Raw genomic sequence first — 19,527 nt, forward strand, 5'->3', positions numbered from 1 at the left:
TCCATACTCCTGAATGGAAACGAACAATTTGTTCAGGAGATCCGGAAGAAATTGACTATTTGAGAATACCTTCGTAACCAATTTCAGATGCATCAGTTTCAACAATTTTGAATGAATTGGGAGTTGGAATGCCAAGACAGGGCAAAGTCTTAACATGTGATTTGATTTGTTTGACAATGTGTTGTTTTCCATGCCAAAATGCATTGGGGATATCCGAACAAATTTCATTAACAAGTTACTTTTGAAAATTGTCAATGCTTTTGTAACAAAGATTTGTTTGTTAATTGTTCTTCAATTCTTTTGTAATTAATTTCTTCTTTTAAGAAATTAATCTGTTGTGGTTTTTTGGTAACTAAATTGATGGTTTTTTAGAAGCTATCTTTCTGTAATTGTCTTAATTTTTTGAGATCTGTTTCCATGCAGAACTCAAATGTGCTTTTTTGTCCTAATATTTTGGTGTACCTTGAAAGGATATAGGAGAGCTATGAAGGGGAGACCTAGAATGCCTGGGTTTGAAATATTTTTAATTAAAACAAATGAGGTTTTAAAAGAAACATTGTTTTGACAGACATGGGCTTTTGGAATTTCATATTTTAATTGCATTGGTGACTGGTTTGCAACATTAAGTATTTATGTTGATTTGTGAAAGTACTTAGTAGGAATTAATCCTTCTTGAATACAATTCAAGTCTGCTCCTGAATCAATCAAAGCAATTGTTTAGAAGCAATTGCTTTGATCGATTCAGGAGCAGACTTGAATTGTTTCTAAGTAAATAATAATTGAAGATTTTCACTTAGAAACAATTGCTTTGATTGATTCAGGAGAATACTTGAATTGTATTCAAGAATGATTAATTCCTACTAAATACTTTCACAAAACAACAAAAATACTTAGTGCTACAAACCAGTCGCCAATGCAATTAACATATGAAATTCCAAAAGCCCATGTCTGCCAAAACAATGTTTGTTTTAAAACCCCATTTGTTTTAATCAAAAATATTTCAGACCCAGTCATTCTAGGTCTTCCCTTCATAGCTCTCCTATATCCTTTTAAGATACATCATAATCGTATTACCACCAGAATGTTGGGACAAAAAATCACATTTGAGTTCTACACGGAAACAGATCTCAAAAAATTATAACAATTACAGAAAGATAACATCTCAAAAACAATCAATTTAGTTACCAAAAAATCACAACAGATTAATTTCTTAAAAGAAGAAATTAATTACAAAAGAATTGAAGAACAATTAACAAACAAATCTTTGTTACAAAGCATTGACAATTTTCAAAAGAAACTTGTTAATGAAATTTGTTCAAATATCCCCAACGCCTTTTGGCATAGACAACACATTATCAAACTTCCTTACAATAAGGATTTTGATGAAAAGAAAATACCTACCAAAGCCAGACCAATTCAAATGAGTCAAGAAATCATGGAATTCTACAAAACAGAAATTCAAGAACTTCTCAATAAAGGGATAATTAGAAAAAGTAAATCACCATGGTCATGTCTTGCTTTCTATGTTCAAAAGAATGCAGAATTAGAACAAGGAACCCCTAGGTTAGTCATCAATTACAAACCTCGTAATGAAGTCTTGGAATGGATACGATATCCAATTCCTAACAAAAAAAAGATTTAATCAAGAGACTCAGTCAGGCAATAATTTTCTCAAAATTCGACATAAAGTCTGGATTTTGGCAAATTCAAATTCATGAGGAAGATAAATACAAAACAGCATTTGTCACTCCTTTTGGTCATTATGAATGGAATGCAATGTCATTCAGTCTTAAGAATGCACCCAATGAATTTCAGAATATCATAAATGAAATATTTAATCAATACAGTCATTTCTCAATTGTTTACATTGATGATGTCCTCATTTATCCCAAATCGATAGATGAACATTGGAAACACTTAAACATGTTTGCTATAATAATTAAGTCAAATGGATTAGTTGCCTCAGCAACCAAGATTAAGTTATTTCAAACCAAAATCAGGTTCCTAAGATACAATATCCACCAGTCAACTATTCAACCAATAAATAAAGTAATCCAATTTGCAGATAAGTTTCCAGATGAAATCATTGACAAAACCCAGTTATAGAGATTTCTAGGATCCTTAAATTATATTGCAGAATTTTACCCCCATTTTCGACATCAATACAAACCCTTGTTTGATCATCTAAAAGAAAATCCTTCACCATGGTCCAATACTCATACTTCCATAGTCAAACAAGTCAAATCACATTGTAAGACTTTGCCCTGTCTTGGCATTCCAACTCCCAATTCATTCAAAATTATTGAAATTGATGCCTCTGAAATTGGTTACGGAAGTATTCTCAAATAGTCAATTTCTTCCAGATCTCCTGAACAAATTGTTCGTTTCCATTCAGGAGTATGGAATCTAGCACAAAGTAAATATAGTACTATTAAGAAAGAAATATTATCTATAGTATTATGCATTAGCAAATTTCAAGATGATTTATTAAATCAAAAGTTTTTAATCTGAGTTGATTGCAAATCTGCAAAACATGTTTTACAGAAAGATGTTCAAAATATTGCATCCATACAGATTTTTGCATGATGGCAAGCCATATTAAGTATTTTTGATTTTGAAATTGAATATATTAAAGGCAACAAAAATTGCATCCCTGATTTCCTAACCAGAGAATTTTTGCAGGGGAAGAATGACAAACAAAAGAACTAAATCAGAGAAGGCTTACAGCCACTTTACCACCACCACCAGTAAAACAAGAATCAAACCCAGATTCCTCATCGGCCTTAGCCATTACCAACCGTTTCACCCCCTAGGTTCCACAAAAGGAAACCTCAGGCCAAACTACCAGACACCCTGTCCAAATTACCAAACGGCATTAGTTAGCCAATATGATCCATATTCAATTTCATCATACCAATCTTCACCATCTCAATCAACCAATTACACTAAAACATCACCATATGTCAATAAAAACCCCGATGAGTACCTTTTCAACATCCCTTTCAACATCCATCAAGAACAAGCACCAGAAAAAATAGCTAAAACAATTTTTCCTCCCAACCTCCATTATCAACCTACTGAATCACATAAAACCCTCAAATATTATCAAGCCATTCTTAATGAGACCGAATCCATTTCAATCAAACCTCTCTACAACAAAACCCAAGAAAACCAAATCCTTTACCAGTCCCTTTACATCAGAAAATTTCTAACTGAATCAGAATGAGGACTCCCCCTCTACCAAACCAAACCCCTTCATACACAGCATATTCTCATTCCTAATAACCATTACAATTATTTTGATTATATTCAAGTATGGACTAACATTTTTCTCCATTAAACAGAAGACTTTAGTCATTCATGGTTTATCAATTTTGACAAAAGTTTTAGATTAATATTTCCTTGCATGGTTCCCAAAATGGTGGTTAGTCTACGGCCCAACAACCAGCCTCTTACCAGAAGAACTCATGCAAGCCCTATTAGCCAGCTTTCAAAAGAAATTTGACAGAAGCCAATTCAACTACAGGATTACACTTCTCCCATTATTTATGGCCAAGTACAAAGTCCTATGAATTTTAAAGTGGAATTATAAAGTTGAAACCGGTGAAGTCTACAGATCAAGATCAGTCAAGTGGTGAGATAAATTCAACCATCAGAATATCATTAATCTAGTCCTCTCTGAGTTTCCCATCGATCCAGTTCCAACTATTCCAACTCCATCAACAATGGCGTTGCCAATAATTCCAAAACAATCTCTATCAGAAATTAGTCCTTCATCATCTCTCAAAGGGACAACCTAGTCATCCAAGTCAACAAGCTCAAAGAAGAAAGAAAAATCATCTCAACTCAAAGATTTAGCTCAACAGTTAATGGCAGAAACAGGTTTGCTTCATGACGAAGACTCAGACTTTGATGTTTCGGACGCATCCTCACAGCATCTAGCCAACTCAGCAAGTCAGACAACATATTATCAGGATTCCCAAGACCCATTTGAAATTTGAATAATTCAATCATGTGAAGACATAGTAATCAAGCATGCGACCCCAATAGGAAACATGTCATTTCTAGCACCGAAAGCAATGTCCATCATTCCAAATTCCAGACAAAATACTATTCATGAATAGTAAAATTATTTTTTATTATTCATCCATCATGCTGTTCCCCAATTATGACCGCATGATTCAACAGTCATCAATAGCCATCTTCTTTTAGCATCTTTCCAACTCACAATACAACAGGATTTTCCGTTTCAATCATCAGTAATCTATTTAATCAAAGCTCAAGCCTCATTCATAGGAGGCTAAAACTTCTGCGCATTCTCATTTCAGAACAAAAGCAATATTCAACTATCAATATCCCAGTTCAAAATTTGTAAACACTTTTAATTTTCAAATATCAAGGATGCCTGCGTGCACCAATATCCATTTCATCAGTTATTTTCTCATTTACTAACTCAATCGTCAGTAAATCAATTGTAAGTTACAACGTAAGTTTTGCAATAAAACTTATTTTCAAATTATATCTGCATCATTATTTTGAATTCATTATTTTCATTATGAAGAATATTTTCATAACAACTGATTTTGAATGACATAAAATTCTTACTCACAGTTAATTCCTCGAGTATCTCAAATTCAAGGTAAACACCGATCAATCATTTATTCAATTCTTTATATTTGTTTATAACAGTTGGTTTCAATGTATCTTCAACCTAGGTTATCCTCCACATCAAATTTCACATAATTCCATGAATACTTCATTTAACAGTTCATTCAATCCTAATCATCATTGCCCTTGGTATACATACATACATACATACATATATATATATAGGCCCCTTCCCAATAGGGATCCCTATTTTTTTTTTTTTAATGGGGATACCCTCTTGACCGTTAGATTTGACTTTAATGAAATTCTATGGTTGAGATTAAATCACAGACCACAGAATTTCGTTAAAGCCAAATCTAATGGTCAAGAGGGGATCCCCATTTTTTTTTTTGAAAAATGGGGATCCCTCTTAGGAAGGGATTCCTATATATAGTAAATTTATTTAATTGAAATCAAGGAGGGTTGCAACAAAACCTCTTAATTGAAATCTAGGATGCTAAAGATATGTATCTTACATTACTATATTTTCTTATTTTCCTCCTATTTTGCATTTTATGTGGTTTTAAATTGTGAACTTGTTATACATGTATTATCCTACAATACTCTTCACTATGGTTTTATGACATATATGCTTAATGTGTTTTTAAATTTTAGACTTGTTAGATACTCTTTTTGCATTTTATCATTCTTTTATTATCTTATCCATGGATTTCATACAAGTATAATTTTTTGTAAGTGTCAATATGCACTTATTTACAAGATATACAAGAATTTTACCTAAATCCACCTTGGCGTCAACCTAAACCCCTCCTAACCGCCTAGGCGCTAGCTCGCTGCCCGACTAGCGCCTAGCGTTTTTTAGAACCTTGGCTTTAGATAAAGCAACACATTGTTTCTTATCTAAAGCCCAAGAGAAAACTCCACTCCCAAAGGTAAAAGCATACCCATATGTGTTTTTCATGTTTTCTTATGAACCACTCCAATCATTGTCACAAAATCCTATCAGAATTGCTCATTTGCCTTTCTTGTACTCCAAGCCAAAATCAAGAGTCCCCTGAATATATCTTATAACCCTCTTTGCTGTCCCATAGTGCTTGTTAGAGGGACAATGCATAAACGTTACCAACAAACATGCAACATACATTATGTCAGGTCTAGTTGTTGTGAGATATAGTAAACTACCAACAATTTTTCTATATTGAGCTTCATCTGCAGATCCATTTCATCTTCCTTTCTTAATTTATCACTTGGTACCAGAGGTTTTCTCACAAGTTTACAATCTTGAGTCCAAATTTCTTCAACAAAGATGAAGCATACTTTCTCTGGTGTATGAAAATGCATTCTTCAATTTGCATTACTCTTATACCAAAAAAATGATGTAGAAGTCCCAGATCAGTCATCTCATATTTATGCATCATATTAGCTTTGAATTTATCCATTAAATCTTGACAGCTTCCAGTGTAGATTATATCATCAACGTAGATAGGCACTAAAATCATATATGAGTCTCCTCTACACTTGGTATACAATGTTGCCTCACTACTACTCCTTTTGAAACCACACTATGCAAAGTATGAATCAATCTCTCCATACCAGGCCCTAAGTGCCTACTTCAAACCATACAAAGCTTTGTGTAGTTTGTAAACCTTATCCTCATCTCCTTGCACAATGAACCCATATGGTTGATCTACATACACCTCATCTTCAAGCACACCATTTAACAAAAGCTGATTTCACATCCATCTGAAATAACTTCCACTTGTTCTTTACAACCAGTGCAATCAGAATCCTTATTGTGTCTAACCTTGCAGCATGTGCAAAGGTTTACACCCATTTTACCCCAATCATAGGTTTATCAAATGGTCTCCTTACCAATTCCTATGTTTGATTCTTCTCAATCATACATATTTCATCCTCCATTGCTTTCTTCCATGCTTCATCCTGTGCAGCCTTATCATAGCATTCTGGTTTAATGATACACAAATGGCATCTTTCATAAAGCTCATTTAAGTTTCTATATCTCAGTGGAGTATCATCATACTGAGGTATAGAAACAGAACTAGTTGATTCACCAAAGACAGTAGCTGGAGAACCTTCAATTTGGATTTGAGAACATTCAGATATAACATGTTCCATAGAGTCTGAACCTTCATCAACTTCATTCATTTCTAGAGATTCATTTGCAGAAAATGGGATGCACACTTCCTTGACTTTATGTTTCTCCCTGTCCTATTTGCCATTCTCATCAAAGATCACATCCCTTGAGAATATCACCTTCTGTGTTTCAAGATTAAACAATTTATATCCTTTTTCACAAGTACCATGTCCAATGAGGATACCTGTGACACTAGTTTCTTCTAGTTTATGCCTTAAATTTCTTAGAATGAGGGAATAAGACACTGACCCAAACACTCTCAGGTGTTTAATTCCACGTTTTCTTCCACTAAACCTCTCAAATAGTGTAATATTCTCTAATGCTTTTGTGGGACACCTGTTTAGTAAATACACATGTGTTCACTGATTCACCCCAGAGATTATATGGAAGGTCTTTCTCATGAAGCATGCATTTAGCCATTTTCACTCTAGTTCTGTTTTTCCTTTTTGCAACTCTATTCTGTTGTAGAGAATATGCAACAGTGAGCTGCCTCTCTGACCTTAAAGATTCACAGAACTTTTCAAACTTATTTGAAGTGAATTCTCCTCCCCTATCAGTTCTCAATTTCTTCATAGAATAACCATTTGAAGCTCTACCATAGCCTTAAACTACTTGAACACATGGAAAACTTCTGACTTGTGTCTCAAGAAACAGATCCAGCACATCCTTGAGTAGTCATCAATGAATGTAATGAAGTACTTATTTCCACTCATTGATGGTGTTTGCATAGGGCCACACAAATCTGAGTGTATTAGCTTAAGTGGCATCTTTGCTTTCCATGTTGATTCTTTTGAAAAACACTCCCTGTGATTCTTTCCCAATGCACATCCTTGACGCACACCTTTATTGTCATGCATCCAGATTTCTTCACTTTGTTTGCAAAAATTCCTTTGCTAAACATTCTTATTGAGATTACAAACCCTGGCAATATGACTTAAGCTTGCCACATTTGTGACATTTAATCTTCCCTTTCATCTAACACTCTCCATAGTGGAGTCTATCACAGTATTTACAAGCACCACCAGTGTTGCTAGTTTCATTTCTTACACCCGTAGTGGACTTGTTATTCCACTATTTCCCCTTGAACTTGAAATTCTTTTGAAATTTTGTTCCACCAGTATTGCTATTTTGATTACCAAATTTACCATTCTTAGGTGAGATATTCAAACTAGCAAATGCACGCTCAGTACTACTTTCTCTATGTCTAGTTGGCCTTAGTTCATACCTTTTCAAGGATTCGGATCCTCTCCTGAGTCCAAAGAGAGGATCATCATGACCAAGTATTAATCCAACAACTATAAACAGGGGGTCCCTTTAAAGTTATATTAATTATAGTCGTTGGATGAAAATCCAACAGCCCACTCTACTTGTTCAGGAGGATCCTCTCCTTGGGCTCAGGAGAGGATCCAAATCCCTCTTTCAATATAGCAACCACATCTTGAGCATCAATTACTTCAATATCTTTAGTATTCTCTATAACATAAGCTATACTATCATATGTTTTCGGTAAACTGGTCAATAACTTTTGCACAATTCTCTGATTACTAAAGTATTCTCCATAACTCTTTATCTGATTTATCAAATCAAACAACCTAGCCAAATATGTAACTAGAGACTCACCTTCACTCATAAAAGTATACTTAAAATCACGACGAATACCATGTAATTTCATAGATTGTATGTGTTTGCCTCCTACAAACTCTTGCTTCAGAATATCCCATGCTACTTTTGTAGTTTCTAGAGTTACAATGCGTGGAAAAATCTGATTCGATACAGGTCCTTGAATGATTCCAAGAGCCCTTGCATCCTTGACCAAATTTTCACGATGCAGCTTCATCTCCGCCTTTGTTATCTCTTCCTTTGCCTTCGCTGGAGAAGTAAAACCCGTCTCAACAATACTTCATAACTTGTGAGATCGAAAAAATGTCTTTATTTGAACTTACTAGAAATCGAAGTTCTCTCCGTTAAATATCGGAGCTCTCCGCCAAACCCAGCCATGTCAAACTAAGATCACACCTCTTTCTCACTAGTTTCTCTGCAACGAGATGTTGCGAGAATGAACTCACTACCACTCACAGAATTGACGCCCAAAAAATTCAGATCCAACCTAGCTCTGAGGCCATGTTAGAGTACCAAGCAACCACTGAATAGGTGTACATGTCTTATAGAGAAGTCTCTATTGTAACAATGGCTACCCTTAATAGATCGGTGCCACCTAAAACAATGCCACCCTAATTCATTGGTGTCAAAGTTGAAAATTGTATTTTTTTAAAAATGATGCCCTGTGTGGGCACCCAAATTGGAGTATCATGATTCTTTTTGCTGTTTTTGGTGAGAAAACAAATTGTAATATAATTAAATATAAGAATACAACTATAAATTCGCATAACTGATATTTTATACAATTCTGTACAAATGTTGGAAACAAACTTTAAAGTCTTTGAACCCTTTGTTTCCAAGAGTTAAATCATTTCAATAACTTGAATCTGATCATTAGCTGCAGCCTACAACCAAAATCAAACCCACAAATTTCGTAAGAATAACGTTAACTCAAGTCCAACTGTTAAAGTGATTAGAGTTGAGGACAACACTGAGATATGATCATATAAATACCTGGGAAAAGTAGATTTTCAAAGGGTTTGCAGTCATAATTTACCGTACAAAAATCTCAACAAATTCACTGCAACCATTCTGCAACTTCAACTAAGAACATATCTGCTATCAACTTCTCTGTGATCTGTAAGCATCAAATATAATTACCGAATTGCTTCAAAGAAAAATGGACCATAGGAACCCATATGAGTGGTGACAAATACACTGAAAAGTTAGAATCAACGAAGGGCTAATGGACGAAAGCTTCCCTTGCTGAAATCGTAATTCTATTACAACATTAACCTACTTAAGACTTACATTTTCTCCTTACATGATGATAACAACTTTCTATAAATGCATAGCACACTGTGGAATCAACTTTGAACTTTAAACTCTACATCAATCTCACCAAAAGCATTACCTAGGGAATTCGCAGTGGGTTCTTCAAAGCATATTCACAAGTTTTCCAATTTTTCTATCATTTGGTTCTCCTTACATGATGATAATAACTTTCTATAAATGCATAGTATACTGTGGAATCAACTTTGAACTTTAAACTCTACATCAAGCTCACCAAAAGCATTACCTAGGGAATTCGCAATGGGTTCTTCAAAACATATTCAAAAGTTTCCCAATTTTTCTGTCATTTGGTTCAGCATCCTGCCAAGCAAAGTTTTGAGAATAAGCAATTTACTAGGCGTATTACGAAAGCTTCAAACTATTCAAAATCTCAAGACTCTCAACTAAGACCTACAAAAATAACTTATTAAAACCAGTCACAGATGCAGTAGTAGCAGTAGAAATGAAACTTACAGTAGTTATACTTGCAAGATTAGATTGAATGTAAAACATATATATAAAGACACTTTATACACAAGTAGCTGTACAACTAGTAAGTAGACCCATACTTCTTCAACATCCATATTTTTAAATACTAGATCACAGGACATAAGCTGATAACTAACCTGATTACGAGGAGCAGTGAAACCCAAAGGTTAAAATCGAAATAGAATAAGGATTTTCTCGAATTTCACCTTAATTTCACCCATAACCTTCCATTCTTCTCAGCCCAGGTCGCAAACGACCTTGATTCACCTTCCTCGTCCCCAATCTTCGACATGCATATAGAAAATAGAATTAAGATTTGAAATCTAGAATCAATCCAAAAACTAAACATTTTTATTTTGGAAAAGAACTTACACTGGAAGACAGCCCACGAGGAGAGGATCATCTTTACCTGGGTCGAGGTCCAATTCCAGCAAGCTTGGCCGTAAATTGGCCGAAAAATCCGTGGTTACCGTTTCTTAGATTTGAAATTGAGGAAATTTGGCTTTGAATTTGATTAAACTAAGGGGGGTGTAGTCAACCTAGGATTTGAGAGGATTTTAAAAGACTTTAAAATCCTAGTGTAGTCAATTAAAAGATTTTAAAGGATTTTAAAATTCATCCAAATCTAAGGGTATTCAAAAAATTAAGATTTTGGAGGATTTCAATAAGTTGTGGATTTCATGGGATTTGAGATAAGAAGTATATAAAGCCAAGACTAAAAAGAATCAAACCTCACCCCCTAGGATTTCAATCTTTTTCCATCTAGGTAGTCCTCAAATCTCTACCAACCCCAACCACACACAAGTAACCACCATATACTTTGGTGGAATCTCTTTTTGTAAGCATTTCACAGTATTGCACATAGTTTGAGCTAGATTTTTGGACGAGTTCTCGAATTCTCGAGTCAGAGGGGAATCGTATTGATGCTCAACGGTTAGAACTTAATCCAATGTTCAACCCTAATAGTTGATCCCTACTATACAGAATATTAGTTTGAAACATTCAAGGATATATCATACATAGGATTAGGATCACAGTGCTACAAACGAAAAATATTAGTAGTGCATGTAAAATACGAATCTGTACATCATCTGTTATGCTTCTTTATTTCGACATTGAGTAATTCTTTTATTTCTTTCAACATTTTGCCACTTCAATCACTGAGATTTGCGACCGGTAGGTGGTACAAAATGTGTAGTCTGCAACAATGGAAAAATGAAGCTACAGACAGGCTTGGTTGACTGCAAGGTGTGCAAGGGTGTAAGTAACAGTTTCTTATACTAGTTTCATGTATTATTATGACCCTTAGACCTTAATTAGGCATGTATGATCATCGAAGGACATGATTGATCTAGGATTTTGGTTAATACTACTATCTCACCATTCTGATATTTTAATGCCTGTGGTACTACAAGCACTACTGAAGTACCACAGCATACGTCTGTGGCAAAAGGGCAGTCAGTGGTGATGGTTGTTGGTGGTGTAGTGCTCAAAAGCTCACCAAAGTTATGTTGATCTATCAATTGAGAAAGAGATGAAGACGTGGTTGTGTGGAAGGGGACCCGAAAAAGGAGGGGATAAAGTGGTTATCGAGTACAGTAGGGCAAGGGGAAAGATTTTTCCTTTTTTTTTAATAAAAAAAATATAAGAAAATCCACCACAATCCACCAAAATCTACAAACTAAATCCATTCAAATTCTTTAAAACCCATATGAATTTTGTAGGAGTCTTAAGTCCTCCTAAATCCTATCAAATCTATCACTTCTAAAATCCTTTAAAATCTTAGTTTGACTACACCCCCCTCCTTAACTGTTGGAATTAAATGAAATTTGGTTTTGATCTAATGGTTGAGAAGGAAGGAACCAACAGTTAAGTGAATGCTTAGTCTCATAGGACAAGTGTATGCTTAGATTTCTATTTTATGAATCAAGGGCTAATATAGCTTGTAAGAAAAAGTGTTGTGTTGATATTTAATGAAAATATCTGTGATTGCTCTCAATAGGGAGCTCTGCACATTTCTCTGAAATCTTTTCTTCTCATCTTTGACAATTCCCCGAAAATACCAACTTCAAATTAAACACAGAATTTATCATGGCCTCAGAGCTTAGGTTCTGATCAATTTCAGGACTGGGAGTTTTCTATGCTTCGTACTTCTGAAAAGAAAAAAAAAGGGAAACTCAATCCCAGATTTTTGAAAACCTCATCTGTTCTTACAAGGTCTCACATGGCTACTTCGAGCAGTGGAGGAGATCTGAGGGCTCCTATTTTTAACAGGTCCAACTACGATTTTTGGTCCATCAAGATGAAGACCATATTCAAATCATATGATCTCTGGAATTTGGTGGACAAGGGTATTGAAATCGCAGAATCTGGAGATGAGTCTAGTGATGAAGATCAAAAGTCGGTGAAGAACTCAATGAAGATTAATGAAACCAGAGATGCAAAAGCTTTTGGTATCATTCAAGGGGCAGTGTCTGACGAGGTCTTTCCTCGAATCTCAAACTTTGAAACCTCCAAGACTGCGTGGGATGTTCTTCAACAAGAATTTCGTGGTGACAAAAAGGTTAGATCTGTCAAACTACAATGTTTAAGGAGAGATTTTGAATACACTAGGGTGAATGATGGTGAAGCTCTATCTGCTTATTTAACAAGAATGACTGACATTGTGAATCAAATGAAAACTCTTGGTGAATAACTATCAAACCAAAGATTAGTGCAGAAGATACTTATTAGCTTGCCTAAATTCTATGATTCCATCGCATCTATTATAGAAGAAACTAAGGACCTTGACTCTATTGAGGTTCAGGATGTGATTGGCACATTGAAAGGCTATGAGCAGAGGTTAAACATGCACTCTGAAAGCTTAGCTAAAAAGGCTTTTTCTAGCCTAAGTGTGACTGAAAGAGATTGCAGTTACAAGGCTCAGGGGAACAACTCAAATCAAAAGAAATTCTGGAAAGGAAAAGGGAAGAAATGGGACAACAAGCATACTCCACAATCAAAATCAGAAACTAGCAGTGATTCTACTAAAACCAAGTGTAAAATCTGTGACAAATTACACTATGGTGTTTACTGGTTCAAGGGAAAACCCAAATGCACCAAGTGTGATAGGTTTGGCCATCTAGCAAAATATTGTAATCCAAGAAGGAACCAAGCTGTCAACTATGCACATAGAGCAAAAGAAGATGAAGTAAATGTCTTTTATGCTTGTAGTGTTGCAAGAACTGAAAATAAGAGAGGAATCTAGTACATTGACAGTGGATGCAGTAATCATATGACTGCATATGAATCCCTGTTAATCAACATTGACAGAAGCTTTAATTGCAGAGTTAAAATAGGGAATGGACAACTTGTGGAAGCCACTGGAAAATGAACTCTTGTTTTAGAGACAAATGGTGGAAGAAGATTCATCAAGGATGTGATACTTGTACCTGGCCTTGATGAAAATCTCCTTAGTGTGGGACAAATGATTGCTCATGGCTATTTCTTACTCTTTGGAGACGATATGGTGGAGATCTTTGACGACAGAAGTCTCCAAAACTTGGTAACACAAGTTGGCATGACTGAAAACAAAAGTTTTCCACTTATGCTAGATTACAATGACTCAATTACTCTAAAAGCAAGTGTTGCAGAAAACTCTTGGTTATGGCACAAGAGGTTTGGACATCTCAACTTTCACAGTTTAAAGAGATTGGAGAGATTACAAATGGTGACTGGTCTTCCTCAGTTACAAGAAACTAAAGAACCCTGTGAAGGTTGCATACTGGGGAAGCATCACAGGGACTCTTTCGAAACTGGAAATGCATGAACAGCAAGCCAACCTCTAGAACTCATTCACACAGATGTGTGTGGTCCAATGAAAACACCTACACTCAGTGGGAACAGATATTTTCTGTTATTCATTAATGACTGCACCAGGATGGTTTGGGTATACTTTATGAGAAACAAGAGTGAAGTTTTTACAATCTTCAAGAAATTCAAAGTGATGGTTGAACTTCAGAGTGGTCTCAAGATCAAAAGACTAAGAAGTGACAGAAGTGGTGAGTTCACTTCAATTGAGTTCCAAGAATTCTGTGAAGGGGCAGGATTACAGAAGCAACTGACAGTGGCCTACACACCACAACAGAATGGTGTAGCTGAGAGGAAGAACATGAATGTGGTTGAAATGACCAAGTCAATGCTGCATGATAAGAAAATGCCACTTTCCTTTTGGGGTGAGGCAGTCAATACATCTGTGTATCTTCTAAACAGGTGTCCAACTAAAGCACTTGAGAAGAAAATACCATTTGAGGCATTTAGTGGCAGAAAACCAAGTGTGAAGCACTTGAAGGTGTTCGGATCAATCTGCTATGCACAGATACCATCTCAATTAAGACACAAGCTTGAAATCAACAGTATCAAGTGTGCTCTTGTAGGCTATGGAAGCTGTGAAAAGGGCTATAGGCTCTACAATATTGAGTCACATAAAGTAATTATCTCAAGAGATGTGGTGTTCAAAGAAAATGAAGCATGAAATTGGGAAACCAAGAACATTGACACCATCTCATTTCCATTAACAATGGAAAAAGCACAAGCTGATGTGCAAATTGAGAATGAACCTGTTATACAAGATGGAAGTCAAAATGATTTTTCAACACCAACACAAGGATCTCAGTCCACTACTTCAAATGCAGAAGGACAAGAATTGCAAGTTTCCTCCCCAGGAACAACTCCATTAAGAATGAGGAGTTTAGATGAGATCTATGCAGTCTGTAACTATTGTATTGCTGAACCAGAGAGTTTTGAAGAAGCTGAAATGGATCAATCTTGGCAGAAAGCAATGAGTGAAGAAATTGCTATGATTGAGAAAAACTCTACTTAGAAATTAGTAAATAGACCGAGTGATAAACCTGTGATAGGTGTGAAATGGATCTACAAGACCAAACTGAATTTGGATGGATCTATAAAGAAGAACAAAGCAAGATTGGTTGCCAAAGGCTACTCACAACAACCGGGGGTAGATTTCAATGAAATCTTTGCCCCAGTGGCAAGGTTAGACACCATTAGAATCTTGGTTGCTCTTGCTGCTCAAAAAGGATGGAAACTTCATCAATTAGATGTTAAATCAGCCTTTCTAAATGCCACTCTAGAGGAAGAAGTGTACGTGGATCAACCACAAGGTTTTGAAGTTCCAAATGAAGAAGAAAGTGTGTATAAGTTAAACAAGGCTCTGTATGGACTCAAACAAGCCCCAGGGCTTGGTACAGTGAGATAGATTCCTATTTCAGCAAAAGTGGATTTAACAAAAGTCCTAGTGAAGCTACCTTGTATACAAAAACTGGTGAGAATTCTGATATGCTTATTGTGTCTATATATGTTGATGATGTGGTCTTTACTGGTAATTGTGAAGAAATGATTGAAGAATTTAGAAAAGACATGATAAGACAATATGAGATGACGGATCTTGGCTTGTTGCATCACTTCTTGGGAATTGGAGTAATACAAGATGTTACTGGAATCTTCATACATCAATAGAAGTATGCACAATCATTGCTTGGAAGATTCAATCTGGAAGGATGCAAATCTGTGGCAACACCATTGATCACAAATGAGAAACTTTGTAAAATGGATGGTTCTGAACCTACTGATGAAAGCCTATACAGAAAAATGGTTGGGAGTCTACTTTACTTGACTGCCACAAGGCCTGACATTATGTATGCAGCCAGTCTCTTATCAAGGTTCATGCATAATCCCACAAGAATTCACATAGGAACTGCTAAGAGAGTACTCAGGTATATCTCAGGGACCTTGGACTATGGAATCAAGTATGAGAAGGGAGAAGAAGCAATCCTAGTAGGCTTCTGTGACAGTGATTGGGGTGGCAGTGAAGATGACATGAGAAGTACTTCAGGATATGTATTCGCATTTGGTTCTGGAATATTTTCTTGGGCCTCTGTCAAGCAACAAAGTGTTGCACTGTCTACAGCTGAGGCAGAGTATGTGAGTGCTGCAATGGCTACCTCTCAAGCTATATGGTTGAGGTTTGTGTTAAAGGATTTTGGTGAAATGCAAGTGGATGCTACACCACTTATGTGTGACAACACATCAGCAATAGCTATGACCAAGAATCCTATTTTTCACCAGAAAACTAAGCATATCAAAAGGAAGTTTCACTTCATAAGGGAAGCATTGCAGGAGAATACCATTGAACTGATCTACTGCAAATCTCAGGATCAAATGGCAGACATCTTCACCAAAGCTCTACCAAAAGAAAGATTTGTTTATCTCAGAGAAATGCTTGAGATCAAAATCAGAATTCCTTTAAAGGGGAGTGTTGGAATTAAATGAAATTTGGTTTTGATCTAATGGTTGAGAAGGAAGGAACCAACAGTTAAGTGAATGCTTAGTCTCATAGGACAAGTGTATGCTTAGATTTCTGTTTTATGAATCAATGGCTGATATAGCTTGTAAGAAAAAGTGTTGTGTTGATATTTAATGAAAATATATGTGCTTGCTCTCAGTAGGGAGCTCTGCACATTTCTCTGAAATATTTTCTTCTCCTCTTTGACAATTCCCCGAAAATACCAACTTCAAATTAAACACAGAATTTATCATTAACTTGGGAGTTGCAAAGAGGATGGGAAAAGGATTTTGGAGGTACAAGTTGACGGGCATTGGTGTTCTCATTGCCGTCGTTTGTCTTTGACTCCCGTTGTTCGTGATGTTGCGTGAAGAGAAGAGGGAGAGGAGAGAGAATGAAGCGAATGAGGTGTTGGACATTTGTGAAGGGGAGAGAGAGGATTTAGCTTTTTACACAAAAGCAAGACACCAATCTCAGCTTAAAAGACACCAAAAATAAAAGGACACCAATCTCAAATTTGAAGGTCACAGGTATTAGTGGCATTAACTAAAAAGACACCAAAAAAAACCATGAGTGTTATCTATATGTCTATAGTCACCAAATGCAAATAGTGTGCAAATAGTGGTGTCCTATAGCTATAATTCTAGTAGTGATATGACTCTGAGAGTGAAGGAATATCACTTTACTTCTAACAGTTATACACTTTTGGCAGTATTCAAAATACATCAAGGCAATCTTAGCCTTCCATCTTACACCCTATGAGATGTAGACACTTGGCACCTTACTTACTTAAGACCAATGAGACTCAAATAAGAAAGATACAACTAAATCAGCACTTAGCTCATTATTCTAGCAATATGAGTTAGAATTACAACTGCCACATCAGATCACAATTTACATACTAACAATAACGTGACTTGACTTCTATGTCGTTGCACTCTTTCTGTCTGTATTTTGAAGGTTAAAATGTAGTGGTGGCGTCTACGTAAAACGTAATTGGACCACAATCCGTTATAGATAAGGAGTAGTCTTTGGCAAACTGGCCGAAGTCCCATAAAAATCACACAGCTTCCCACGTTTCTCTCGGAAAGGCCAAAACCAGTAACGGTAGAAGAACGTTGAAGCTAATTAAGAAGATTTTCTCTCAAACCAACGCACTTTAATTTCCTTAAACCCAGCAAGGTATTTTCTTTCTTTCCCTGTCCTTGCCTAGAAAAGAACTGTTTGGCTGCTGAGAAACTGTGGGAAAATGATGAAATGAAAGGAAAAGGAAACAAAGCTTGGCATACAAGGTTAGAATTCAAACTTACAAGCCAAACCCAGTTTTAATATCTTTCTTCCTTCCGTTTTAATCTCTCTCTCTCTCTCTCTCTCTCCCCCCATTTATTCAGCTGGTGCAATGGAATTAAGAAGCTGTATTTATAGTACTACTGAAGTTTAAATTGTTGAATTCTTTTCCTATTTTAATATTTACATCTGAATTAATTTTTTTATTAATTTGAAAATACTTGTTACATTATCATAGTTTGGAATTGTTCCTTCGCCTGCATGCACAGCTATTCATGGAAACTGAATTTAATTTTTTCTCTTTATTTTCATATATATCTGGTGCATTTGAATTTCTTGATTGGTTAATTTGGATGTCATTTTTTCAACAATTAGTTTCTCCTATATATCAAGTGCATTTGAGGTCTGAGTGAAGTAAACCAACGTATAATTAATTATACAACAGAAAATCGCCCTCTCAATCTCAGTAATCGCGTTTTGTAGTTGTTGAATCTGTATAGGGAGGATTTGAATAACCAAGAACAGAAGATAAATTTTGAGTTGCAAATGCTGTTCCTGGAAAGGGAAGCAGCTGAAACCGAAAACTGTTCAGAATTACATAACAAGCTTAACAGCTCAGACTATAATCCATAGGTTGCGACAGTTATTTGAGTTCGAATGTAACTGATTTGGCAGTTGCCTTGTTTTATGACTTGGTCTAACAGGTTAAGGCTGTCTAGATTTTGTCCAGGAATCACTAGAGTGGTGTCACAATGGGGATGGAGCTTTTATCTGTATCTCAAGTCGAACCGAGGAGAGTGATGTGGATTGTGGGAATGATATTTGCTTTGGTTATAGTTGTCCAGCGTCTTGAACTTCCGTACGGTAATCTTTTATCATCTATACTCTCTGCTGCAAAGGTTCCCTTAACTTCACTGTCTACTTCTCAGATGGTCGGTAATGTGTCACTTTTGAATGATCTGAGCTTTGTAGAAAAGAAAAACACTACAGATAATGCATTTTTAGATAGCAAGACTAGGAATGAAGGGGATACTACAGATGAAGTTGTGATCAATTCAACTGCTGGTTTTCTAACTGCGTCACCTGTGTCCCCAACGGTAAATTCATCGCCTAAGGTTGGAGCTCCCACAATAGTTGTTGACTCAAATGTGACTTTGGTCGAGAAAGATGGAACAGCGTCTTCCGAGAAAACCAAAAATTCTGAGCAATTGCACAATGACCTCAAGCAAACACAACATAATTCTTCATTGATCAGAGCCCCTGAAGTGAACAAAGAGCCAGAGGTCCCCGTCTTGGATGTCTATTCGATGTCTGATATGAAGAATCTGTTACTTCAGAGTCGTGCATCGGATCATTCAGTGGTACGCTTGAAAGTTCTGGTTTTATGTTACATGGAATGTCATTAAATTATTAAAATGCTTCAACTCCTCATTCTTATTATCCACCTCTCTTTTGTTTGGGTACTAGATACCACAATGGTCTTCGACTGTTGACGAAGAGCTGCAATATGCAGCCTCCCAGATTCAAAATGCACCCATTATTAAGAATGATCCAACTCTGTATGCTCCACTTTATCGGAATCTTTCCATGTTTAAAAGGTATGTTTAAGGCTCCTATGTATTTTAAATAATTTCATAAGCATTGTATTGACGTTTTTGGTTTCAACTTGTTGTGTTTTTCATAAATAAACTGCTGCAATGGCAGCATGTTTTATACA

The 19,527-nt window shown here is 35.9% G+C and overlaps 3 protein-coding genes across 3 annotated transcripts; 2 read left to right on the forward strand and 1 right to left on the reverse strand.

The window, feature by feature from the left end:
* Positions 1–8,126: 8,126 nt before the first annotated feature.
* LOC148695183 (uncharacterized) lies at positions 8,127–8,600 on the reverse strand. Its single transcript, XM_088698321.1, has one exon. The coding sequence runs from the start codon at positions 8,598–8,600 to the stop codon at positions 8,127–8,129; it is 474 nt and encodes a 157-aa protein (XP_088554447.1).
* A 3,807-nt stretch (positions 8,601–12,407) lies between these two features.
* On the forward strand, positions 12,408–13,430 carry LOC137716999 (uncharacterized). The gene is made up of 2 exons (XM_088698322.1): positions 12,408–12,870; positions 12,955–13,430. Exons 1-2 carry the CDS (start codon positions 12,408–12,410, stop codon positions 13,428–13,430), a joined length of 939 nt encoding a protein of 312 aa, XP_088554448.1.
* A 4,250-nt stretch (positions 13,431–17,680) lies between these two features.
* On the forward strand, positions 17,681–19,418 carry LOC148695184 (uncharacterized). Its single transcript, XM_088698323.1, has 3 exons — positions 17,681–17,815; positions 18,515–19,171; positions 19,278–19,418. The coding sequence occupies exons 2-3, from the start codon at positions 18,563–18,565 to the stop codon at positions 19,416–19,418; spliced, it is 750 nt and encodes a 249-aa protein (XP_088554449.1). The 5' UTR covers positions 17,681–17,815; positions 18,515–18,562.
* The last annotated feature ends 109 nt before the right edge of the window (positions 19,419–19,527 follow it).

The sequence above is a fragment of the Pyrus communis genome, chromosome 8 (assembly GCF_041283825.1).
Source record: "Pyrus communis isolate YQ-2024b chromosome 8, ASM4128382v1, whole genome shotgun sequence".
Classification (NCBI taxonomy): Eukaryota; Viridiplantae; Streptophyta; class Magnoliopsida; order Rosales; family Rosaceae; genus Pyrus; species Pyrus communis.

Bases quoted from the DNA above. Each gene is read 5' to 3' on its own strand.
- LOC148695183 (XM_088698321.1), bottom strand. From the start codon at position 8,600: ATGAAGCTGCATCGTGAAAATTTGGTCAAGGATGCAAGGGCTCTTGGA.
- LOC137716999 (XM_088698322.1), top strand. From the start codon at position 12,408: ATGGCTACTTCGAGCAGTGGAGGAGATCTGAGGGCTCCTATTTTTAAC. The intron at 12,871-12,954 runs GTGAATAACTAT...CATCTATTATAG, and splicing joins GAATCAAATGAAAACTCTTG to AAGAAACTAAGGACCTTGAC.
- LOC148695184 (XM_088698323.1), top strand. From the start codon at position 18,563: ATGGGGATGGAGCTTTTATCTGTATCTCAAGTCGAACCGAGGAGAGTG. The intron at 19,172-19,277 runs GTACGCTTGAAA...TTTGGGTACTAG, and splicing joins GTGCATCGGATCATTCAGTG to ATACCACAATGGTCTTCGAC.